General features: G+C 45.4%; 1 protein-coding gene across 1 annotated transcript in view; it reads right to left on the reverse strand.

The window, feature by feature from the left end:
- Positions 1-21,849: 21,849 nt before the first annotated feature.
- Positions 21,850-26,419, reverse strand: part of PAXIP1 (PAX interacting protein 1) — a 31,259-nt gene continuing 26,689 nt past the window's right edge. Inside the window, exons 17-21 of the mRNA XM_066314386.1 lie at positions 25,170-25,270; positions 23,905-24,039; positions 23,746-23,821; positions 23,116-23,180; positions 21,850-22,635 (exon numbers count right to left, since the gene is read on the reverse strand). Coding sequence (XP_066170483.1) covers positions 22,624-22,635; positions 23,116-23,180; positions 23,746-23,821; positions 23,905-24,039; positions 25,170-25,270 — 389 coding nt within the window. The 3' untranslated portion in view covers positions 21,850-22,623. The remainder of the gene's footprint in view (positions 22,636-23,115; positions 23,181-23,745; positions 23,822-23,904; positions 24,040-25,169; positions 25,271-26,419) is intronic.

Genomic DNA, 26,419 nt, shown 5'->3' on the forward strand with positions numbered 1-26,419 from the left:
TGTGCCAGCAACGAAAAATGTTGCTATTCACATCTCACTGGAGGTGCTAGACAAAAGTAAGCACTGCCTGTAAATAAGCTGCCTTAATAATTAATTGCCAGCACAGACAGCACAATAGAAAAGCTACAGAAATAAGTTATTGCAAGTACAATTTCAAACTAACAGTGCATGAACAGCTTCTGAAAAAAGCCTCCAAAAAGCAGACCCTGAGTTTCAGAGAGAGGTAAAACACCACCTATCAACTTGTTTCTGCTCTTTGAATTAGAGGCCTCTTATTCCACTACAGGTGAGGCAGCACAGAGCCCACAGGTGAGTCCCCATCAGCAGTCTCTGGCTGCCAAACAGGAAAATAAAAAAGATTTCAGAGTAGCAGGGAGGAGTAAGCCGTGGCATAGTGGCAGGGAGCAGGAAAGGGAAGGGAGGAAGAAATGAAGAGGGAGGGGAGATGGATGGATGGATGGATGGATGGATGGATGGATGGATGGATGGATGGATGGATGGATGTGGTCTGTGAACATGGTCAGTAAGAAATATCATCATATGGAGAGAGCAGCCACATGACAACCACAGGCATCCTCTGCTCAGGGAAGTTTCACCCAGCAGCAGTGGGAAGAAAAGGAGGGTCAGGAAGGCAAGACCTCTTTAGGCTCGTCAGGGAGCACAGACTTTATCTGTACCCTTCCCTGAAAAATTCAAGATGTGAGGCACACAGAGAGGACAAGTTTTCTCAGAACAAGGTATGAAAGGGAAGAATATGAAGTGGTCCATGCCCCAAGGTGGTCAATACTTTAGAGGGATAATGACCTTAATAATGTTCTTGAACACCTTAATAAGTCCTCTCCTCTCCTCTCCTCTCCTCTCCTCTCTCCTCTCCTCTCCTCTCCTCTCCTCTCCTCTCCTCTCCTCTCCTCTCCTCTCCTCTCCTCTCCTCTCCTCTCCTCTCCTCTCCTCTCCTCTCCTCTCCTCTCCTCTCCTCTCCTCTCCTCTCCTCTCCTCTCCTCTCCTCTTTCTTCTACCCTACCCTGTCTTATCCTATCATAAGATTTAGTAAATTGAAAGCTCACTTTAAGCTATCATTAGCAAGTATGGCAGAGATGGCAGTGACAGGAATGAGAGAGAAGAAATTTTAAATAGAAAAAAAAAAAAACCCCAAAACAAAACCCACATCCAAGCAGAAATTATAATTCCCATACAAAAGAAAGAAGTGGTAATGATGCACATCAAACCAAGGGAATTATCCTGCAAACTGGCTACTGGCTAATTGAATTTCTTACTTAGCATACATTAACTGAGCTGCAGCTGGCACCTCACTGCAATGGCAGCAGCCAAACCTCTGTCAGCAGTGAGGGAAATGACACTGGAGTAGAGCAAGGCAGCTTTTTTTACACTAACCCACCCTGAAGAGCAGCCAGAGTCAGAGGATGGCTGAGACACGGGGTCAGCTTCAGGTGAGGGAGCTCTGTGCAGGATCACAGCCCTGGCACAGAGCTGCAGCATGGGCAGCCCTCGGGTAAAAGGCCACAGTGTGCCCGTGGCAGGGCAGGGGGGTCACACTGTGGCTTTCAGTGGCTGTGGTTCAGGTGTGCTCTGACTGTGAACCAGGAGGGTGTTCAGAAGTGACAATCCTGCTGGTGACAGCTGGGCCACAGGGCTCAAATCAGATTTCTTCTGGTACGTGGGTCTGTTTTGTGGCTAGAGATCCATTATTTAGCAATTTTGCTAGGACACAGTGACTGTGTGCTAATGACACAGCTCTGGCACAACAGATCAATACACTCACACACTCCCAAACCCTTAAAGTCTGATGGGCTTCAGGTGAAAAGTGCAGGCACTTCAGGTTTTAAACAGCTACAAGGGAGTTGTTTTTTTCTGGAAACACAGTGGCATCACCAGCAGAGCCCACCAAAGACCCCTTAACAGTCTGAGCCAGGAACAGGAAAGCAGCCAACCACATTGGGTAGCCCAAAGATTGGATGGGAAAACTGTCCTGTCACATGTTTACAGCCTGCCAGTGATCTACCATGCCACTGTGGCTGAAAGAAAAAGTGCTGAGTGGAGACACATCTGTGTTTTCACCTTTCCAGGGCATTTCACAGCCTCTGCCATCAGCATCTCCATGAGCACAACTAAACAGCCCCAGTCACGGCCTGACACCATCAGATTGGCGGAAGGGCACTCCTGAAGCCTCCAGAGAGCAGCCCCTCAGGCAGTTACTGCTTTTAGAGAGGGATTAGTGGGTGATGGCAGAAAAACGCCCACATGGGAGCTGGCAGCTGCTCTTATGGAAAACTCTCCCTCTTGGTTTGTTTCAGTTCAGTGTCAGGGAGCCTTTGGGAGCAGGATACTATCATGATGCTGGAGTTTAGGCTTAGAAAAGTGCTGAAGCACAGTAAACATTTCACTTAAAAGTGAACTTCACTCTCAATGTAACAGAGAGATAGGATTATTTTTTTTCTGAATTTTTGTCAGATAATATTCACATTCTCTTATAAAACCATGTAATTCTTAATACTTAAATCTTTAAAGCATGCAAGTTTATTGCAATTTTTTTTTGCATTTTTCCATCCTTCACAGCCAGATGACTAGAAAACCTGGCTGCAAAACTCTCCATTCTGCATTTTCACCCCCTTGCATTAGGATTAAAGGTAAAACACTCAGCAAGTTCAGCTGGGTCTGCAACCCAGTGACAGGGAGGGATCAATCCACGAGGGTTCAGAGGGTATATCTTCAGAAGAGATGGCAGAAAAGATCCCACAATGAACCACAGGAAGGGTCATCCCACTGTTCCAGACCTGTTCCTCCATCTGTCTGTCTGCATTGCCTGAAAGAGTCTCTCTTGCCAGAATGGTCTCTGGTGTGTTACACCATTTTGCTGAATAATTACCCCAAATCTGCTGTGGTTTTTTTGGTGGGTAAAACAATTCCCTAATACCCACAAAATCTTTGAGACAAGAAGGGCCATCTAAGTGAGAGGCCCTTGAGCTGAAGCTCTGTGATGATCAGCTGAAGCCTTTCAGAGAGAGAGAATCAGTTGCCATTTCCCACAGATCAGTGTTCCTCCAACCCCAAATTTCAAGGTCGGTTAAAGTTTTCAGAATGTGCTTGACAAAGGTTGTGCAGGGCTCATGTGGAGAGCAGGTGTGTCTGCAGAGCCTGGCTCAGATGGAGAGTGTTTTGTAACCTTCAGCCTGTCTGGATGTCTGATTCCCTGCTTGGATCTTATTATCATCACTCACTGGGGACACCAGGTACGTTTGAAGGAAGCCAAGCCTTCCAGCTTGTCAGCTCTGTAATATGTTGCCTGAGGCTCCCCAGCCTCTGGTTGTTCCTTATTCCATGTGTGGGCTCAGGGTACCTGCAGGTCTCACCCTCTTTGCTGCACAGATGGATTTTTCCTTGGACTGCTGCTCTTTGCAAAGAGAGGAGAGCTGTCTGCAGCATCAGCCAGGAACAGCCTTTGCCCTTATGGAACACAACATGACCTGGAACTGCAGTGCCCCAAAAGCACAGAGGTTCCAGTGCCCAGTGAAACCCTTCAGTGAGGCCAGCCCAGGCTGGCTGCTGGTCTGCAGCTGCAAATGCCTCTCTAATTCCCCTGCAGCTTGTGTACTTTTCACCTTTTATCATCCGTGTGCCACTCTCTGGCTACTGCCTCTCACAGAGCATCATCTCCAAAGAAGGAGAGGCTGCTGTCAGATGGAAACACCCCCACCCACAGCCTCCTCCTAGGACAACATCCACCGTGGAAACCTTTGAACCCCTCAGGGGAATCCCCTGGAAGAATATACCACGGAGTCTCCCCTCCTAGGCTGAAAGAAAAGACTTCCCCACGGTGCCCTGCAACGCTACCTTGATCTACCTGCATTTTCTTTCCCCAAATGTCCCCAGTTCTTGTGGTTTCTCCTTTCCCTCTGTCCCCATTGCTTTGCCTGAGTGCCTACCCAAGCAGCTTTTCCAGAAGAGATGCCTTTTGGGGATAGGCAGCAGCAACCACCATCTAAATGCCACATTGCCACAACTCACCCTCCTGGCGGTGTGGCAGCAGCTCTGGGATTGGGCATCCACAATACCACAGCCCAGTTCCCTGCAGGAACACCCAGACCTGCAGCTCCTGGAACATCTGTCTGCAGCACAGGACGCCTGGGAGCGTGGATGTGTCAGGATTTCAGAGAAGCATCCCAAAGGCAGCCAGCAGCAGGTCAGGGAGATGCAGTCTGTCCCAGAGTGTGGCCAGCACGGGGCACCCTCCTCCAGAGCCACGGGAATTGGGCACCCCAAAGGGATAACAAGGGAGAGGACAGAGCCCAGCAGGGACACCCCAGCCCCCCTGAGAGCAGGTGGGGTGCAGGACAGACAGAAGTGGTCACTGCTCTCTCTCAGGCAGTGGCAGTGAGGCTGGGGAAGGAGGGGCTGCCTGCCCCAGGGAAGCAGCACCCCGAGCACCAGCCCTGGGAGCACGGCTGCTCTCCCATGCCCAGCTACACGCCTTGGCTGGGGCCAGGGGTTGGATTATATACCCTTTTCCAACCCAGAGATAGGGCAACTGAGAGGTGTTTGAAAACTCGTATTTCACTTTCAGTCTCCTGTGAGGGGTGAGACAGTATATATTATAACATTATAATTCATACCATCACAATCAGAAGTTGAACTATTTCCTAATTACAACACATCATAAGCATTTCTTGGCCTATCAGCTTTTGCCACACAATGCTGTTAATGCCTTAAAGCCAATCACCTAAAATTACCCCTCGTGGGCCCTTTTACAATGCACCTTTCATAGTTCTATTTCTCCAAAGTATCTAGTATTATTTGCAAGGCCATCATTTGAAACTTGTTTCTAGTTCCATTTCTCTCTCAACACTGTCTGTCCTATTCCATGGCCTTTCTAAGTCAGCATTTTCTGTCTCAAGGTTTACATACAGATACACGCACTGTGTGAGCCTTCAAGGTTTACATACACATACACACTATGTGAGCCTTCTGTCAGGCTTTGAGAATTCTCTACAAATCCTTTTCCCACAGCCAGGAGCTTTGGCTGCTGCCACACTCTCCACACGAGTGTGGACTCCAGGAGGAGCAGCATTTGGACACCTGAGGTCCAAGTTTCCTTGCATGGCCCCCGTGTGTCACACAGCCAGGGCTTCCCCAGGCTGCCTGGGGGTGCAAGAGGGTGAAATCCACTCATGCTGCAATTTGGGGGGACCCACTCAGGCTGAAGCGAGCTCCCAGACAGTGGTGAGAGGCTCTGGCGAACATCCAGGTGCCAAAAGTCAAGCCAGGCACAGGGAGATGCTGCATTGCTGTGGGGATGGTCACAGGAGCAGTGCATCAGCATGGGGCAGCTGCCACTGCAGGGGCAGAGAAAGAGGCACCGTGGGCAGGGTCTGGGAGAGTGAGCAGGCTCAGGGACATGGGACAAGTCCTGTGACACAGACACAGTCACAGTCCTGTGACAGAGGACCAGCAGTGCCGATGGCTGCTCCTCCCTCAGCAGGAGCTGCCAGCAGGACACTTCATTCCCAGGAAGAAAGCTGTATCTCCACGCCGTGAAGCAGAGCTCTTCCTCACATACCTCAGCTAGGAAACTTTCCTTTACTAAAGAAGCCTTAGGAAAATAAAACCTTTTGTGTTGTTCAGCGGCTGTTTCCCTTGTGAGCCCACTTCCAAGGCTTTCCGCGGGTTTGCTGCGGCTCAGCCATCGCTCCATCTAGTGGGAATCTGCTGTACAGAGCTGTGACACGCCGGGGTTGGGACTCGAGGAGTGCTCCTGGTCCACCCCGATGCAGGCAAATTGCCAATCTCGATGGAGTTGAAGCGAGGATTTGAGTGGAGAGTTCTCCACCTTGCACTGCTCCATTCCACTCCTTCCCTCTCCTCCCATCCTGGGATGCACCTCCCTACTTAACTTTATGCCTTAATTCTCAAACTTCCTTTAATTCTTGTTTAAAAACATAATAGATTAGATCAGAAAGTCAATCTTTAAGCCCAGAATCACTGGCTGCGCTCTAACTCCCACATTGAGTCAAACAAACAGGTTAAAGGTCAGTTCAGCCACAGAACCAGAAAATATTGCCTATTCCCTTAAAGATAAAAAAGAAAACCGGAAGGTATCACATGAGAGGAGAGGGACACCAGGATGGGGTGTTACAATTTTAGCTGAGCAAGTCTTATGCTCTCTGTTCTCTGCAGGTGCTAATTTTCCTGCCTGTCCTCCCTCTTCAAGCCCTGAAAATCCCTATCCACTGCTCAGTGTTAGCAGAGATAACAGGCCCAAAAATACCGAGCTCTGAGTGAAAACAGGTGCCTGCATTGAATGATAACCTTAAATATCCTCATGGAAAGTCAGTGACATTCCTGTATATCTGTGAAGCTGGAGAGGAGAAAGTCCCCTGAAAGTAAGTGGTGTTTGTTCTGCCATTCTAGAATCCATTTCTTTCTCATGGAGTGTGGAGAGAGATGAGATGACATGAGATGAAATTAGCTTTCACCTGGCTCAGCACCATCACTGCAGTTTGAAATAGGAAGGGAAAAGTCAGAGGAGTAAACCAAATTCATGGACACAAATTCCCATTGGGGTAGGAATGACATTGCTGCTTTGGTTCATAAACTCCCCGGGCTCCAGGCCCCACACAGAATCGAGAGCTGCTGCTTCACAGTCAGAGTAAGCCCCGAATTAGTATAAAAGGCCCAAATTCAGTGTCACAGCTCACCAGGTACGAGCACCCTGGTGTCACCAGGACAACTCACAGAGAGGCACCAACTGAGGTTTGAGCAGGGATGTGCAGAGGGATGGGAATGGGATTGGATCCCCAGACCCCAGCTCCACACTCATCCTCACAGGCAGCTCTCAGAAGGCAGCTCAGCCACCACGGCTCAGGAGTTCAGTGGGGACTCTGTCCCCAAACCCATCTGCTTCTCCAAGTGCTCCCCAACCAAACTGTGACTGGGGACAACATCTGTGTCAAGAAGCATCAGCAGGACTGGGTTTTGCAGCCTTAAAAGTGGCCTGGGCTGTTGTGGTTGATGACAGAGAAACTCCTCACGCTGCCCAAGTTCCCTTGGGGTGAGCAAAGTGAGGATGAGGTGCCCAGGGGTGGGGGGACAGAGGTGTCACTCCTGAGTGCCAGTGGCGGCTCCACATCTCAGTTCTCTCTTGGAAAGTAAGCTGGAAATAAGCTCCTGAAATCTGTGCAGCATTGGGCAGGGAAATTATAATTTTCCTCATATTTAAAAGAGGAAAAATCAAGCATCCTCACTTGTATTAATAACAGTGTGACCAGCAGGGCCAGGGCAGTGATCACCCCCCCCGGTGACACCACACATCAAATCCTGCTTTCAGTTCTGGGCCCTCACGACAGGAAACACATGGAGCAGCAGAGCTGGTGAGGGGCTGAAGGATGTCTCACAGGGAGACCGCAGGAGCTGGGGCTGTCAGCCTGGAGAAAAGGAGCTCGGAGCTTCTCTCTTTCTACACCCAGCTGAACGGAGGCTGCAGCCAGGCAGGGATCAGGCAAGCCACAGACAGGACAAAACGGCCTCAAGCTGCGCCAAGGGAAGTTTAGACTGGGTATTAGGGCTGTGAAGGGCATAGGGACAGGCTGCGCAGGGCAGTGGCGCTGTCACCAGCCCTGGAGGCTCCCGAGAGGCGGGGGATGTGGCGCTGAGGGACGCGGCGGGAGCGGGGACACCGAGCGGCGCTTTCGGGGACACGGACGGGCAGTGCCACGGGCGGGCGGCAGAGGGCGCCACAGGCCGCGCTGAGAGCGGGGAGCGGCACACGGACACGGATATGGATATGGATATGGGTATGGATATGGATATGGATATGGATATGGATATGGATATGGATATGGATATGGATATGGATATGGATATGGATATGGACACGGACACGGATATGGACACGGACTCACGGACACGGACAGACACACGGACACGGACACGGACAGACACACAGACACGGACACACGGATATGGACAGAGATATGGACACGGACACGGACACAAGGACACGGACACACGGACACGGATATGGACACGGATAGATACACGGACATGGACACGGACACGGACAGACACACGGACAGACGCTCGGACACGGACACGGACATGGACAGACACATGGACACACGGACACAGACACACAGACATGGACAGACAGACGGACACGGACATGGACAGAGACAAACACACGGACATGGACACGAACAGACACACGGAAATGGACCTGGACAGAGACACGGACACGGACATCGACAGAGACATGGACACTGACAGAGACACGGACACGGCCACGGGCACAGCCATGGACATGGACATGGACAGGGACATGGATACGGACAGACACATGGACACGGACACGGACAGAGAAACGGACAGGACATGGCCACGGACACCGCGGGAATTCCAGGATCCGCCGTGTCCCTCCCGGCACGAGGCGTCCCCGGGACACCCCGCGCTGCGGCCGCCACCAAACAGCTGGCCGGGACCTTGTCATCGCCCTGCCATGACCTTGTCACCTCCCTGCCAGGACCTTGTCCCCACCCGGCCAGGACCTTGTCCCCGGCCGGCTCTTCCCGTGTCCCCGCCCGGCCAGGACCTTGTCCCCGCCCGGCTCTTCCCGTGTCCCCGGCGCAGTTTCGGGAGCGCTGTTGGGGACGCGCTCCCCGGAGGGCACCGGGGCTGCGGCCTCGGGGCCGAGCGCTGGAGCGAGGGGACACAGCGGGTTGTCGCTGTGACACATCCCGGTTCAAAGCTCCCAGCAGTGACATAAATTCTGCACTTTCACCTCTTCCTTCCCCGTCGCTCGTTGTTACAGGAGTACTGCGCGGGAATTCCAGGAGTGACGTTCTGGGCTGGTCTGTCCCCCCGCGCCTCTGCAGGGAAATTGGCTGAGTTCTTCAGGCAAAGAGCTGTCCTCTCTCCAGCCTGGGTCTGTGGGTGCCGAGGGTCACCTCGGGGAGGGCTCTCGGGACCTGGATCCAGCAATCAGCTCGGTTCTGTGATTTGCTGCCCTTACTGCATAGTCTTGTCTTTTTGAGACCTGAGATCCAAACTAATTTCCTATTTCTGTCACTTTTTCCATCCCTTCTCATAAAATAAAAAGTAGAAAACCCCACTCAGTCAAGGGAGGGGGAACAAAAGTAGAGACTTTCACAGGTGTCTGGGATTGAAACTCCAAAGGCAGGGAGTACTAAGCACAAATCCAAAATTTTCATGGAGGTGATCACATACCTCAGTGACCTTTGCAATGAAAAACTGTTGACATAATAATTCTTTTTACTGGTGCTTTTCTTCCCAAGAAGGAGGTTTGAGTGATGGGTTGGAGTCACTGTCAAACCCAGCTCCATTTGCTTCATCAGTGCAGATTTTGGAATGGATCCTTTCCTCCTGTGGGGAATCAGGGAATCACCTCCAGCAGCTTCTGTGCACTTCCTGACTTATCCTGGTGATCCCACCTGTACCAAATCCAGCCTGGACTTTGAGCACTAAACTGCTACTTCAGTTAACAAAAAACCAATTCTGGATGACTCTGACAACTGAAGGGCCCCTCCTTTCTACCAATAGGAGGACTAATAAAGGACAAGATATTAGCAGACAATAATTTTAATTTTCTTTTTTAGGTTGAGTATGTACAATCAGCTTTTTAATTAATTTCCATGAGAGGAAATCAGCTGAGGCTGAATGCAGGTAGCCAGAAGTTTTGAGGAACCCAGACTGTCTCTGAATCCCAAATCAAAGCAAACCATTGCAGTGACCCAGATGCTGGTGTCCTTCAGAAGTGCAGGGACCACTTAGAGACTCCAGATGTGATGAGATGCTCTGCAAAGGTGCTTTTCATCCCAGACAGGATGAATCCACAACTTTCTGAAACCACAGGTGCCAGCTATTTCCACCAGTCCTGGAATGATTTCTTCATTGTGATGCTTGTGAAAGTTGATCTTGTTGCTTGAGTAAACCTAGTTTATGGCATTAGCTATAAATTCCAACCCCGTTTATATTAATTTTCTTCTCTCCCATTTTCATTTCATGGATATATTTTGTTAGGAGACACTGTTCTTGTGGCTTCCAGCATCCTCACAGCTACAAAACTGCTTCTTGAATCAGAACTCCTTAAAGTTATGAAAACACAGTTTAAGGAAACCATGATGTGACCTGCAGCATTTTCATAAAAGACTAAGAGCAATCTGTGAAGCCCATGAGCAGTAAATTTGTATGGGGAAAATTACATATGAATATGTTTTTTAATGTTTTATTCACAGCTGCATCACACTGATAAATTATAGGGTACAAACTGTGTGACAAGACATAATTAGGAGCACTATTTATTTTAATTAAGGTGTATTATTAGATGTAGTATTCCAGCTCCCCAGAGGTGCAGCAATAGCTCTCTGAAGGGATGTATGCAAAGCATCCTCTCATCATACAAGAAATCTGCTTCATGTGCTGCAATTCCTGTGCAAAGCATACAGAAGGAAACAACTGCCTCTTGTAAGAGTTTAGGAAATCCTGCTTTCCTGGTGAACATGACAAAGGGAGCTCCAAGGGGAAAGTATTGCTGCAATTCGGGGGCTGAACAAGTGGCAGAAAAGAATCCTGCCATGGTTCATAGGGATGGTGGAAAAGTTTTGCTGCCTGGTGTTGTGGGGACATCCCGTGCTGGCTGCAGATGTTTTGTCTGGGCTGGCATCAGGCATCCCTTGGAATGCACATTCCCTGTAGATGCAGCTTTCCAGTGTTTCCTTTCCAGGTTTAGAGGGCACAGTTGTATCTGCTAGTTTTTTACAGGGGTCAGACAGAACTTCAGCCCAGCGCAGGGTGAGCTCAGAGCTGTCACTGGGGAGGGCAGACACTCTAAGTGGTGCTTGTGTTTCCTCTTGTTGAACAGGGAAAGAAGCAAATAAAGGAAAAACTTCACACTCCAGGGGCCACCCAGACACACCGATCTGGCTCTCTGCCTGCCCTGGCTGCTGCTCCCTGCACCCTTGTCTGGATTGCAGCAGCATCTCTGGGGTTGGCAGCTTCAGCCCTGCCTCACACCAGCCCCAAGCTGCTTCCCCGTGTCCAGGCTGCTCCTGGGACAAGGAACCACCCAGCCCAGGGCATTCCCTCAGCCACAGCACTTCCAAATGAAATTATACCAGGGCAGCTTGGGTAAAATGTCCTTTACAGAGAGAGAGAACAGCTGAAAATGGAGCAGTGACACCAAATGCTGAACTGGAATAATCTTTCTCCCCTCAGCACAGATTGCTAAATCCATACCTAGAAATCCTAAAGCCACAAAATGGATTTTGGAAGCAGGGATTGAGAGGAGCCTGGCACTGGGCAAATAGGCTGAATCAGGATCCTGACAGACAGCACCCTCCTGCTGTTTCTGCAGAAGAGCTGGATCTCATCCTGGTTTCTGCCCAGGATCAGTTGACTTTGAGATGTCACACTGGGACGATGAGACTTCTCCTGGAGTGGCCAAGGACTTGGGGGAGTTTAACAATATTTCAAACAGCCTGTCATTTTAAGCCACTTTGGGAAAGTCACAGAAGTTAATCACCATTTCCATGAGTGGAAAAAAGATGACAAGAACTATCTCTAGAGAAAGCTTCCATCCCTGAAGGCCAGAAACACTGATTCCTCTCTCTTTGCATGAAACATCAGAAGGAAGGAGATCTCTGAATTTTAATGCATGTTTCTGTATGTGATTAAGCCCATGTGAGAAGATGGCAGCAGTGCCTGTATGGACCATTGAAAATTCGTGTTGGCAAGGGAAGAAGAGGGCAGACAAAGGTCACAGCAACATCCAGGATGTCCTTTGCCTCATCTGCTTTTCTCTTAGCACACACAGAAGTAGAATTGCCTGAGCTCCACTCTGGGTTATTTCAGCAATACAGCCAGTGCAATCCCACCCCAGCAGCGCTGCTCCAGCCCCTTTGCCATGATTTTTGGGGTTGATTTCTGAGTGGGGGAGAAGGAGCTGCCAAGAGCAGCCATCAAGTTGTCATCTTTGTTCCACGTTCATGTCTTCATTTACTCTTTTCTTACAAACGTGGGTACTGAGGGGCCAGGCTGGCCAGCCTAGTGTGAGAGCTCCCCACAGCAGGCACATGATCTCAGATTATCTTTGCTCCCTCCCCTTTAAAATGGATCTGATTAATTAGGCTCAACCCCCACAGGTATCTGGCAGGTAGGTGCTGGTACCTGGCAGGGAGCCTCAGCTGGATGGAGGTCAAGGCAAGGTGATCTATGGAGTGAAATAATCAGCAAAAAAGGAGTGGCTGAGCTACACTCCAGGTGTGCAGCCAGAGCCCAGCCTGGGCAGTGTCTGATCGTGTGACAGGCTGCAAAGGGTGGGCTACAAACAGCACCAGGGCACAGGGAGCAGGGATTCGTCCCCTGGACATCTGAAAGTAGGAATTAGGCCTAAAGAAAATTGTTCTGGTAATCAGGAATAATTTTCTGTGTTATGCTGACACCACATCTACTCCAACTTTCAGCTCATTCCACTTTCAATACCACTAAACCAGCGGTAGATATGTGCAAGTGGCTTTCACAAAGTGCCACCAAGAACATTGAGATCAGAGCTGTAAGGTGTGAGCATCTACTTTTAACCTGAGGGTTCCTCTAGGGCAAGGAGTATTCCATAGATCCATGAGAGGAGGCAAATCCTAGCTCCCCATCTCCCACATCTCTGGTGGGAGCATGTGTCCTTCCCTGCTGCATCTCCTCCTCTAACAAAGGGGCTAAAATCAATTGCATTGGAAAAGGGAAGTCAAATGAAGGCAGTCCATATTAATGTGCTGCTTATTAAATGGAGAGGAAAGGCTTTTCACAGCCACCTACGCAGATGCACACATCCACAATTATCTTTATAAATTCTAAATCAAAGCAAATTAGCAGCCTAGCGCTGAGCAATAAACATGATTTGATTAGATATTCCATACCCAGGGCACAACAGGATTTTTTTTTTTTTTTAAGTAGTCAATTACCATCATGATCCTGTGTTCTGTGTGTTATAAAGAGCTCACTGCCCTGTGTGACAGCTCAGTTCACAGGGGCAGCTTTCAAAGCTCTCCTTTTGCCCTGGAACACTGAGCAGATCACAAGAGCTGGCAGCTCTGCAGCTCCTTGTGCTGTGGGTGGCACTGCCATTGTCAGCTCCAGCTCCTGCAGTCACCAAGGGCAAGGTCCTGCTCCTGAGGCAGGGGAACCCTCAGAACCAAAACAGAACCAATGAAGGGACTGAGAGCAGCTCTGCCAAGAAGGACCTGGGTTTGGGGGGAATGAAAACTTGGACTTGACCTGGCAATGTGCACTGGCAGCCCAGAAAGTCAAAATATCCTGAGCTGCATCACAAGCAGTATGGCCAGGATGTTGAGGGAGGGGATTCTCCCTCTTTGCTCTCTCCTGGTAAGACCCTCCCTGCAGCTGCATCCAGCTCTGGGGCTCCCAGCACAAGACCTGTTGGGGCTCACCTGTGACCCACCCTTGGGAGTGTTCCAGATCAGGTTGGATGAGGTTTGGAGCGACCTGGTCCCTTCCAATTCAAACCATTTTATGATTCACAAAGTCCTTAGTTCTCCATTCCTTATATAAAAACGTATTTCTATATCTGTGGCTGAGGAGAAAAACTTAAGGTTTAAGCCCTCCAAAATTAGATGGCAAAAAACCCCCCATGTTTTAAATGTCCTAAATCTCAAACCATGCTGGACCCCAAGCTCCCTGGGGTGGAAAGAGCAAGTGCTGGTGCTCACATTACTCAAGTGATACACGTAATTTCAGAGGTCTTTGCACAGACAACCCCTCCTCTGTGACACTGCCAGATCCGAGAGGAAAAGGGACCAGAGGAACTTTGCTGTGACTTTCTCCATCACTAAGGTCTTGGGTTTGTGCTCAAAAGTATGGCAGGTGAAATCAAACATAAGAGACAAAGATACCTACTTGGGAGACTCAGCACACAAATGTCTCAGTTAAATATGCAGCATTAGATAAATGCTTAATGCTCCTCAGTATTAAATAAATAAATTCTTACAGGAGGGACACTTGTGTTGAGCAAACTTCACACACTTCAAGTTGTTGTGATGGTGGATATTTAAACAGTAAATCTGTTAGAAACCTGTCTGTAAAGGGCTTGCTCCTCACCAGCTTTCAGTTCACTCCAAAAATGATGCAGGAGGTGAACAAGAACACAGGGTTCTGCCAAGATTGCAGCACCCAAGAAAATCAACCAACAAACCAAACCAGAGTTAGCGGAGTCATTACAGCCATGCCAGAGCAATTCCATGACACAACCCAGTCCCTCCAAGCACTTTTTGTTCCATGATGTCCTGAAGAAAAACCCTCTTGTGCTCTGTGCTGCCTTGAACAGAGTGTGTGGTCACACTTGTGCATGAGGAGCACCAAGCCAAACACGAGCACAGCAACAGATGTGCTGCAATTCCCACCCTCGTTCCAGCAGCACAAATGATCCTGTTTTCCCCATTAGGAGCCACAGGACCCTGAAACTGCAGCCCATTTTGCTGAGAAAGCCACACTCTGGTGTGCCTGTGACACATACCTGGTGACATTTTCTTCCCTCTGCTTATTGTCCCCAGTTTTTGAAAGGGTCCATCCGTGCCTATTTGTGCAGGAGGAGCTGCAGTGATGGTTATGATGGAAATCTCTGCCACATATGTGTTGCCTGTTGACCCCAGAAGCTGCAGGTGATGGAGGTGTCCTTTTCAGAGCCCAGGAATGTGTTTGGAAAAGGAACAGGTGGCAAACACTCATTCAGGACTTGCAGAACAGCAAGAGGCCGCACTGAGAAGGCTGAATTTCCTTCTCCCTTTTTTCAATATTTCCTTCTCTGCAGACACAATGACTGGCACTGCCACGGAGATTTTCTATCACATTAAAGCCGTTGCATGTCCTGTCCATTTCATAGGCAGAAGTGGGGCAGATGTTGTTAAGTCATAGGATGAGTTTTCATCCTTGCTGAAACCAGGACACACTGCAAAGTGGCAGAGCACGGAATTGCAAGAGAAGTCAGTAATGAAACCAGAGGTCTGGCTCTGTGCATTTACAAAACACACATTCTAAAAGAAAATTGCCAGGATGGGTAAAAATTAATTGGGACTAGTGAGTGGAGCTAATGCAGGAGACTGGGAGCAGGTGGCTGTGGCTCTGCCTGGGTTGGTTGTTTTCAGGCTGTGTCTGGTCTGGGTAACCCCACAGCTCTGCTGCTTTAGGAGTGGATGTAAATTTGGTGATAATCACAAGAGGTCAGTACAGTTACTCTCATGCTTCACATTAAACACGTGTTTTCATTCCCCAGGGAAAATCCATTACCTGGACTTTCTTCACTGGATTCAGCGGCTAAAAGGCAAAACCCAGAGGGAGCAACTCAGTTTTTGTATTAAATTCTCTTATAGGGCACAAAGGTGAATTATTGTTTTCCTAAAAATCCAGGGAGCTGTACTCAGCACAGCAAAGTAAACCAACTTCGTGCAGAATAAAGGTAAAGCAAAGTGGCACTGGCTGCAACAGCTCCTTCAACCTCCTTTGTCATTTCCAAATTTGAAAAGCAGAGAAGCCCAGGAATCATGTTTTTTCTACTATGAAATATAACCCAGTGCCAGCTGGTGTTTGGTATGGTCGTTTCTCAAAGGAGAAGAAATTTATTTAAACCTTTATAGGTAAAAAAAAAAAAAAAAAAAAAAAAAACCAAAAAAAAAACAAAAGAGCTGTTTCTGTCTTTATATTTCCCATGCTGAGCTTAAACTTAAAAAATTTATGAGATGGTGCTGTCAAATCTGTAATTTTCCTGACAGTCCTTTGAAGGACATACTTCTCCTTCTTCCACTTCTGCCCCTCTTTTTTCTTACCCCTTAGAGGATGCTTGGGACAGAAACTTCACCTCTGCTCAGTAAGGGCTCCATGGCTGTTTGCAGCTTGTGTGTGCAGGGAGGCTGATGAGTTCTGGAGGTCTATGTAACTGAAGGTTAAACAATCAATAACATCAGTTCAATCAGCTAAATAAATGCCTGAACCTCCCTGAAGTGCTGCATGATGTGCTGGTGTTGTTAAGAGGTGCTACAAGGAGGAGGTGTGGTGGGTCTAGTGTGGTGCTTGAGGAAAAGGTGAACTTCAAAAGTTCTCTACTTGTTTGTTTGTTCAGAGTTTGGACAAACTGTACAACTCAGTGTTTCAACAGTTATGAAATGCTGCTGCTGCAAAACTGGAAAGGAGAATTCCCATTTCAATTTCCCCACACTGAGCATGTTTGATTATAGTGGTTTTGTTTCTGATGCATTTTCTCAATTAGTTTCATATCAGTTACTTTATTATTTGATACTTTAATAATTCATTTTGCCTTCCTAGTCAAAAAGCTCTAAACTAGCCTCTAACTAGTTTCAATAAATTGAGTTTCTTGCAATATACTTTCATTTAAATGGAGTAATTTACTAATTTGTCAGCTCCCAGAGGCTCCTATCCTTACAAAATTCCACACCCCACACCCCACACACCTCCCCCCCCCCTCCCCATTCTTTGGGCAGGGTACATTTTCTTTCATTATTCAGAGGCACTAACATGACGTTTCCACTCTTGCTTGCTATTTATTATCCCTGCATCTTTCAAAGCAAGACCACGCCTGCATGGGATGCTCAGCTCCCATCACATCTCCTTGCCATTGAGTTCAGGTTTCATTTAGCTCTTATAACTTTCTTAGTTCTCAGAGAGCCCCTTGTGTCTCCCATCCATGTGAGAATGGGGTTTAAAATGGCCCTGTGAATAGTTCATCATTCAAACTGAGCTGCAGAGAGAGGCACAGCAGCTCCAGCCCCCGGGCAGCTTTGTTCTCTCTTGTTCTGTCCCTATATTGCTGAGGAGTGACTGATGCTCCCAGGGCTTCACACAGCCCCAGCTCGCTCTGTGCTGAGAGGGATGATGTCACTTAATCAGATGATGTCACAGATAAAACAGACGAGTTTCCAATCACAAAATATTCCCTCCGGGTGCACACATCACTCAGACTTTGGCCACTTCGATCATCTCTTCTAGGAATGTATTCTCTCTCCTTGTAAAGCTTTTTACAAACATTCTTTTCTTCTACCAAGATGAAGAGAGACACTTCTTTAATAACTGGACTTTATTATATTGTCTGTTCCATGGAAGTGGAAATGCAATGCACAACACAAAACTTCTTGTGATGCTAAGAGAGGAAATGAAGCTGTATCAGTCACTGTGGGCCAAGAGGAAAAAGCTCTATAAAAACAACATGTTGAGATATTCATTGCAAAGAAACTCTGGAGAATCTGCTTGTGAGCAAACTGCTCGATTTGCACTCCAGAGCCCTGCTGTGACCCCATGTTCATGTGAGGAAAAGCCAAGCTGAAGAGCACAGATGGAAATGAGAGCTGCTGCTCATGCTGCAGTCAGCATGAGGGGTTATAGACAGTTCAGAGGCCAAGGACACAAAATACATTGCTTTTAATGCCCTAAGTAGCACTGCTAATACGCTGGATAGCTTTTATACTGTGCTGGGTGCTCTGTCAGAAAGGTGGTGGCACTGGGGAGGCCAGGTAAAGAAGTCTAGAGCCCAGCTAGAGAGTGTGGAAAGTTAAATTCATGGCTACTGCAGCCTTCCCCAGGCAAAGAGGGAAAAGGAGCAAGGGGCAAAAGCAGTGTGAGATGTGAGAGTAGGAAGCACTGGACTGACCAACACACTGCATGAGAAGCAAGGTGGTGGTATTGGCAGGGAGGTGGGAATCTCACTCTGTCCAGGTACAATTGCATGGTTTGTTGTGTTTGAAACATTGCTGGAGAGGAGACTCAAATACTCCTTGGACCACAACTCCTCTGAGTTCTCCCCTTAGGTGATGGCAGCTGTAACTGCAGCCCCTCAGCTAAAGGATGCTGGAAGAGGAAGGACGTGCCTGTGGTTTGATCCTTCCCTTTTTCTTCCAGTGCATTTCAGTCACATCTGCAGAGTGTCTCCACAACGCTGCACCTGTCTGCAGACCTGTGCAGCTACAGCAACATCCAGGTTTGAATCCTGGTGAGTCACCACCCAAGGGCTCTGTGGATGCCCTTTCCCAGGTAAGCAGCAGAACGTCACTGCAGACAGAACAAAGCTGGATTATGTCACATCTGTCACAGCCCTGCAGCTCCCAGCCCAGACCGAGCTCGGCAACTCTTTCACCCCTCCTGGCTCATCTGCAATTCAGATTTCTCCGGGCTGCTCTGGTGGCTCCAGTCTGCCTCTCTCCATGCTGGGCTGGAAGCCACAATTGTTACACAAAAAAATCACACTCTTCTCTCCCTTTCTCCTTCGAAAGTATTTCATTGCTTTAACAGAACATAGAAAATCCTGAGCTGCTTTGAAGTACAGACTTTTTTCAGAGGGCTCCTCTGGGCAAGGTGGACTGACTTTGCCTGTTCTTCTCCCTGAGCTCCTCTTCCTTCCCTCTGCTCCAGCCTGGCCTCTGGAAGGCTGGTGGGCTCCAGCCCTTTGGGCCCCAGGGGTTAATCCAGCCTTCACAAGTACAGTTCAAATACTTTTTTTTTTTTTTTTTTCTGACAAGGACATTTCTCCATGTTCTCTCACAAAGTCGGGAAGGCACTGTATGACATAGTTATTGTGAATAAAAAGCTGCGAGTTTATCAAGTTGAAGTATCAGATCCCAAAAACCATGAAAATGGTAAGGATGTCTATTGGCTTATTGTTTGCAGTATCTGTAAGGAGAAAACTCCTGTCACCAGAAAGGGCTGTGTAATTGCCCACAGCACTCCAAGTTAAATGGAATTAAGTGAGGATATGTCCTATAGACACAAAAAACAGGGAGGGAAACTTCTGTTCCATCTCTTTGATAGAGCTGCCTCACTTAAAAGTACTTTGGCTGACATACTAATAAAATTTGGCCTCTTGAGCTTAAAATATTCTGTTTTTCTTTTTGCTGTAGCTTGCTACAAGAACAAACCCACTCACAGCTGTGTCTGATCTGGAGTGCACAGTTACTGATGCTTCCTCCTTGGCAGACCCAGCCTGGTCTCTTTCTGACAAAACACTTCTCAAGAGTCAGAAAAATTTACCCTCTTGGTGAAGGTGGGAGTATTTTCCCAAGCGTCCCTCACTCTTCACACGTGTCTGCATACACACTATGCAGGTTAAAATTCCCTTTGAGGAGCTCATCTCCTGAGGGCTCAGTCCTCCAGGGAAAGCTCCTCTATCCCACTGAGGAAGCTTCTCAACCATGCCTGTCCCTTGGGAGGAGCCTCTTGCGCTTCACAAGAAAGGTAAGAGCCAGACTCAGCTGGGAGGTGTGGGGATGAAAGGAGCATCACCAGCCCCTTGTGGAACCATGGATTTTCTGACGAAATAAAAAGATGATTTATTTTCTTGAGGGTAGCAAAATACAGAAACAAAATGCCCACAGAGGTTGTGGAATCTCCATCCTTTGAAATACCGAGCACTTAACCTCCAGAGGTCTTGCTTGCAGATCTATTTCTGGAAATCTGTTCCACAATTCTACTTGATGACTCACAGCAAAGAAAGCTGGACAGTAACAAGTGGAGACCATGTGTTCTTGACTTCCAGGATATCCCTAACCAATGGAATGTCTTTATTAGACACATCCCACATTTACCTTTAAATAACCACTTTATCAGAACAGGTTTTCTACAAAACACAAGTTTGGTAGCTTGTATTACAGTTCTTTCACGACACCATGAAAAGGTACTTTTTTTTCCCCTGATACAGAGGAAAGGATCAAATGGACACTTAAGTATTACAACCTTCCACTAAGGCAAAAACATGTTCATAACAGCAATGCTGTACCAGAATACTCCATCAAACCCTTTCTCCATCACTAATCACACACAGTAACATCTGTGCAAGCCAGTTGGCTCTGGACAGCTCCTGTGGTTCTTGAAAGACTATTTCTTGGCAGGTTGTGTTTTTCACTCTAATTGAAAGGTTAATCAAATCAGTCATACTTGTATGTTGGCTAAATAAACACACTGTCTTCACTGATGATGAAACAGATGCATTACCACTCATGTTTCCCACGGGGTTCATTTGTTCCATGATCACATTTGGTTTTCTTCAAGCTCCTCTATGCACTATCTGACAGCATTTTGGATAGTTTTCCTAAGGAAATCTACCTTGCAGATGCTATTCCATTCACATGTCTTAACTCTTAAAGGGTTTTGGCAAAGGTATCACATATCCTCAACATTGCTTCCTTGTGGGAAACGTGGAGGAAGCCAACCCTACAAAAGGTTGGGAACTCCTAGTGAGCATCAATGCATTATGGAGTGGAGCAGTCTACACTGCTGAGGCCGACACTGCCAACAAATCCAAACCTGTTTTCCCTCTGCCTCTCCCTCAGTGAGGCTCTCATCTTGCCCCAAGCTCTTGCAGCAGGTCTCTTTAGCTTCTAGGACCTGTCATGTGCCTCGAGTCTGATTTTGTGCACAGCTGAGCTGACTCCTGACATGTGTGTGTATCTCTCTGAAAACAGCATTTACACTTGGTAGGACAGCACCTGGGAAGGCAGGCAGAAGACTTGCTGAATGCACCACAGGTACAAAATATGCATTCAAGTTAAGTTCTGTGCATCACAAAACTGCCAAGCAAGCAAAAGCTGCAACAGCTGATAATTGTTTTAAAGGAAAAGGCACTCAAAAATCTTCCTGCCACTTGGTAGTGAATACAATGAAGAAAATCTCTTCATTCCAAGAGATTAACACAGATCATTTCAGTATTATATTCCTAAGTGGGGAAAAAAGGTGGATTTATTTCTCCAGTAAAAACTAGTATTCATGCAATGTATTATGACGTTCCTTAGGGTGGGATTAACTTTCTTTATTTTCTCTGTTCTGAAAGACTTAGATAACTAAAATACTTTGTTGAGAGATGTTTTTCTGCAGGGCTCTTTAAGTCAGGCTTCAAAGATGTTCTCTCCCTCCACTGACAGGGAGACCAGACTTGCCAGGTCCACATGTTTGAACAGTTTATGTCACTTGTCCCACAACTCATCAACCAACAATTAACTCCCACTGCAGTCCCTCCTCCTTTTTTTACTATTTTTAAAAGTTAAAGCATAAAATAATAAAATCAATTGCCAGCCTTAGGTCTCCACATTAGACTTTTGCTTCATCTGTCTCATAATGAAAAGGAAGCTGCATTTCAGAGAGCTGAACATCACACTAAGAATAAACACAGAACCCTGACATAAGTAGATGGCATTTGTGAAAAAGTACCATTTCCTCCCATCCTTACACCTTTTTAACCTTTTATTCAACTAAAACCACTGTGACCAAAGTGCAACATTCTCATTTAGCCCACTTTGCCACCTTACCCAAAGTCACACCGGGAGAAATTTTACCACTCCTGTGACCCCCATGGAGCCCTCTACTGCTCCCAAAAGCAGAGCCAAGCACGGGAGCAGCCAGGACATGGACACAGCTGAGGAACCAGAGCCAGCCATAAAAGAGCACACAGTGACCTCTGTGGGACCTCACTCATCTTGACATTTACTACACCACTGTGTTCTTACAGCAGCAATTTGTCATCCACTTAAACACTTTGTTCAACGGAGGCACTGGGAGAAAGGCAACAGAATCAGTAAATCCAAGCACCAGTTGGATTTACACTCTAAGCCACAGCACAAAAGAGACTTGAAATCAGTCATTTCCCTGATGGGGGAGTGCAGATACTCACTTCTCTGTACAGCATCAGACCTGAACTGTCTCGCTGATCAGAAAGAAAATAAATGCTTTCAGGATCACTTTTTCATCTACTAGAATCTAAACTGATAAAAAAAGTCAAATCAGATTATTAGAACTGTGTGTGTTATAGGAAATACTGAATATAGATTCGGGAGACTGGTTTTTTAATATTTATTTAGTAAAACTCACTATACAAACAAAAAGTTATCACAACAGTGGAATATGCAGGGATTTAGTTTCTCCTTCAAGCTGTTTCTCTCCTTCAGTAAAAACACATATATACATTTACAACGATTTCCCTTTAAAGCACTGGGATTCATATATTAAAACATACCTGGTAAAATAACCTTAAAATAATTTCACATTGCTTGGAAAAAGATTTGAGTAATTTACTCTTACCAGAGTGCCATTGTTGCACAGTATTCAAAAAAATGAACGACCACTAAAATATAGAGTAAAACATTTAAAAGTACATTTATTTCAAATGTGGGCAAAATATCAATATAAAAGAAAATAGAGTATAAGAAATAAAAATAAAGTACAAAACATTTTCATCTTCAACATCCATAATTTAATAGATAGCAAGCCCTTTTATTTTTACATCCAAATTACACTTTTGGCTGAAGTACCATAATTTATTTTAAAATGCTTAAAAATGGGCTCATCATGATACCTAAAGTGGGCTCTTTTAAAATGGTAGTATAATACAAAACATAGTAAATTATGTTTCAGCATAATAAAATTACACATCCTAAAAAAGATGCAGTTTATTTTTGCTTTCCTGCTTTAAACTGCTCATCATCCCTAGGAAAACAGCTGGAAAACAGCATCCACAGGAAGTTCTAGTTGCTTTGTACAATGGCTGAACAGCTAGGTATAATGCTCCAAGGACTCTGGAGCAGTAAGGCATTTCATTATCCATCAAGTAAATTTATATGTGAGCTTGTTAAGAAAGAACAACTGTAAGAAATGACAGCAAAATACAAGTTCTATAAAAAACATACATAAAGATACAGAAGCCTTACTGGTCCCCCCACTGCATTTATCAAACTGGGTCTATAATCTTCAGTAAAAAGCTGTTTTCCTCATCTGAAAGTAACTTGTGTCAAGTATTTTTCTTAGTGGCAAGTTCTTCTCCCATTGCCTAATATTCTACTATTTATTGATTTATTCTACTATTTACTACTAGTTACTACTCCTTTGTGACCCCCCTCCCTTCTTCCTCCCTTGAAGTATTTCCCATCAAAAAGTAATTCCATGTTGAATTTAAGCTGCTTTCTTGGGTGTTAAACTACCCTCCTACTAAGTAAACATTACATATCCTAAAAAATTACAATTAATTAGTTCCTAGTTAAGAAAAACTTTTAGTAAACCATACTCCCCTAAGCAGCAGAATGTCTTTACACAAAAAGGATATGATTCATAATCCAGTGTTTGAGTAAGCACTCCAGTCAGGACAAACTCAGCATTGTGGACATCTGGAAATACCAAAATTCATACAGTTCACACCCTACACAGAAATTCTGCCTCATTCTGCAGGTGTCAGGAGAGGCTTTTCTGGACCTTTGTGGCTGCAGCTGTACCATCAGCCCTCACCCCTGACACTGCACCTGACCCTGTTACTAAACACAGCACTTCTTGGGGCTCTACACTAAAGTAAAAATAACTAAACTGAAACCCCTTAACTCACTTGATGAATATGAGACAGGCTCTGGCTTCAGGTAATTTTCTTCTTAGTAGCTGGTACAGGGCTGTGCTTTGAATTTATAAGGAGAATAATGCTGGTAATACACTGATGTTTCAGTTGTTGCTAAATTCAAGAATTTATGGTGATCTATCTATAAAATAAGTATTAGCCACATCCAGCAAACAGCTGGCTTCGATTTCTCCACAGTTTGCAGGATAATCCATATATTTCTTTATTAGTACCTAAAAGCTTCAAAAAATCTCTGTACTTGTATAATAATAATAATAATAGGGAAATAGGAAAAAAAATCAAAGTAACAGTGACACTGTTCAATCCCAACAAAAGCTAATACATACCTATGCCTCGGGCAAAATATTCTCGACATAAATGAAGGTCATTTTCACAGGAAATCAAGATTATCTCTGGCAAACTCTAAAGGAAAGAAAGTAATGGTAAGCTCAGAAGAACACAGTGAGGTATTATAAATAAATTTTAGAAAGTAACACTCAACACACTTTATTCTGCTTATGCTCCATGAGTTTTCGAAAGGAAGGTTGTTTGGATAATACTTTTCCTCCTGCACACTCCACAATAGCTTTCATGGTGGAAAGACTGGGACAAATTCCAGGTGTAATATAAAAGTATTTTCCCTAGAAAGAGAAAAGGAAGAAAAAGCATTATTATGTTAAGTGATTTCTGCAACACATTAAGTTTTAATGTCATGTGACACTTCTATTGTACAACAGGGTAGGCTTTGTAAGCTGGGCTTGGGTTTATGGACACAGATTCAGCGGTGGATGAGTTGTCCCTAATTACTGATGTTTCCCCTTGAAGGGGAAATGCACAATTTTGATAAATTTGAACAGTTCAGGTGTACCTATTTCCACACCTGTAAAGTAACAACTGCAGCTTGGAATGACACATAAGAACAATGCCCCTCACTTCTTTGAGCCCAGGGACATCTCAAGTGTTAAAAAAGAACTTTTACCCTTTAATTACCACCCAATTTATTACTTCCTGACAAAAATTATTCTACTGCTTGACTGAGATAGGTGATCAGATCACAAAGTAGATTATCTTTGTTTATCATCTACGAATAAAAAAACCAGAAAACACCTTGTGATATAATCTGCAAAACCGAGAGCAAAATGCAGCACTTAAACGTAACAAAAGACACAGATACTTATTCATTACAGGTCAAAAAAGTACGTGTTTTAGGTGGTTTACCTCCATAAACAGTCTGTAATTCAGTTAGGCTGAAGCATCTTTAGCAACTCTCTGCACTGTAATGTAATTTTAACCAGAGGCATGAAAACATCTTGCACCATCCTAGCAAACAGCCTGGTGGGAAGGAGATTCACACCAGAACTCCCTGAGGCTGAAGGGCAAACTCACTCTCAGACTCCCATTTTTTATGGGCAAGTGCTCTGATTACAAGGCTGGTGTGAAAAAGAAAAGAGAAAATAAAGAAAACAAAGTCCCTTCCATAAGTGGCTTTTTACAAGTAACAGAGCAATGTTCTAAATTCTGGAAGGGAACAAATATCCTGAGACTGTTTGGTTAACATCTACAGGATCCAGTCATGCAGAGGGCTCACATCCACCCCAGTGATGTTAAGGCAGAAAACAGGCATGAAGTCAAAACGAAAATTTACAACAAATGCTTCACATTATATGGCAGCCTGTTCTACTGCTTTCAGCTGCAAAACCTGTGGTCCCAATGCTGAAAAAATTAGGCTGAAAAACTCCCAAATATTTAAATGCTGTGGTAAATTGCATACCTTGAACAGTGGAGCTACTTGTGCTCTCTTTAGAGACTCCTCTAAACTAAAGCAGAAAAGCACTTCAGCTTCAGCATCTCGGAGCACAAAGTTCTGCTCATCTGAAAAAGAAAGACTGATGATGTGGGACAAAACACAAACATCCCCTGGCCCAGGATGGAATCTGAGCAGAACATCTTGCTGGCAGAGTGGCTCTGAATGGCAGACATCTACTAGAATTTAGCATGATTAAAATACCTTCATTAGGCTTCTTACAAAGATGACTATCAAATACTTGGAGAGCTAAATTACGTTTTACACTTGCCTACCTAACAACAATCACTGTCCTATCAAAGCCCTTTTTTCTAACTTATTTGAGGTACTTGCAAATTTTGATTTTTTGATTCTCTGCAAAGGAGAATGATCAAGCAAAAGGATCAAGTTTAAATTGAAATTACTGTGACCACTTATGGGAGCCCAGAAACTGTCATCAAGGCCTCACACAGTCTTAACAGAAAGAACTTTCCATTTGTTTCATTTGTCCTGTTATTCACCCAATTTTATCAGGGATGGAATTTCAGTCTTAATCTTTCCAACAAAAGCTATGTCAAACATATTTCTAAATCCAAAACCTTAAAGTCTAGAAACCAAAACAAAAAAAATATACTAAGAACAAACTGGTCTTTCCAAGGACAATTCTGACAACTTGCAAAGAGCCAGTGTTAATATTCTCCCAAAAGACAAAAGAAACAATTAAGACAATTTTTATAAACAATTGCCGTATTTTCCATCATTATAGCAGGTACAAAACTGCAACTGGCCCATGAGCTACAAATCCACCTAATTTCAGTAAACAAGTAAAGTATTTCAGGTATTAGATCACAATAGTCATACTAAATCCCCCAACTTTCTTCACCTTCTAAGAGTTTTCAAATTAATCAGTTTCTCAGTTCACTGATGCTGAAGTGAGCAAATTGCCTTGAGATTTATAAAAATGTTTGCTGGTTTATTAGTTAATTATCCACAGATGCAAGTCTTTACAGTGGTTAGCCAGCAATGTTATACATTTTCTTCTTACAAACCAATTATATAAAAAGCATAAAACAATCATAAACCAAATATTTACCCTTCCAGAGAGGGTAAATTAAAAAATAATGCAGCCACAGGTAAAAATCTACAAAATGGCCACATAAGAAAGAAATACAACACTTAACAATGTCCAATCATTTAATCACCCTAAAGCTAACTTTTAAAGTGTGTTTTTCTTTCAT

Source organism: Sylvia atricapilla, chromosome 1 (assembly GCF_009819655.1).
Source record: "Sylvia atricapilla isolate bSylAtr1 chromosome 1, bSylAtr1.pri, whole genome shotgun sequence".
NCBI lineage: Eukaryota > Metazoa > Chordata > Aves > Passeriformes > Sylviidae > Sylvia > Sylvia atricapilla.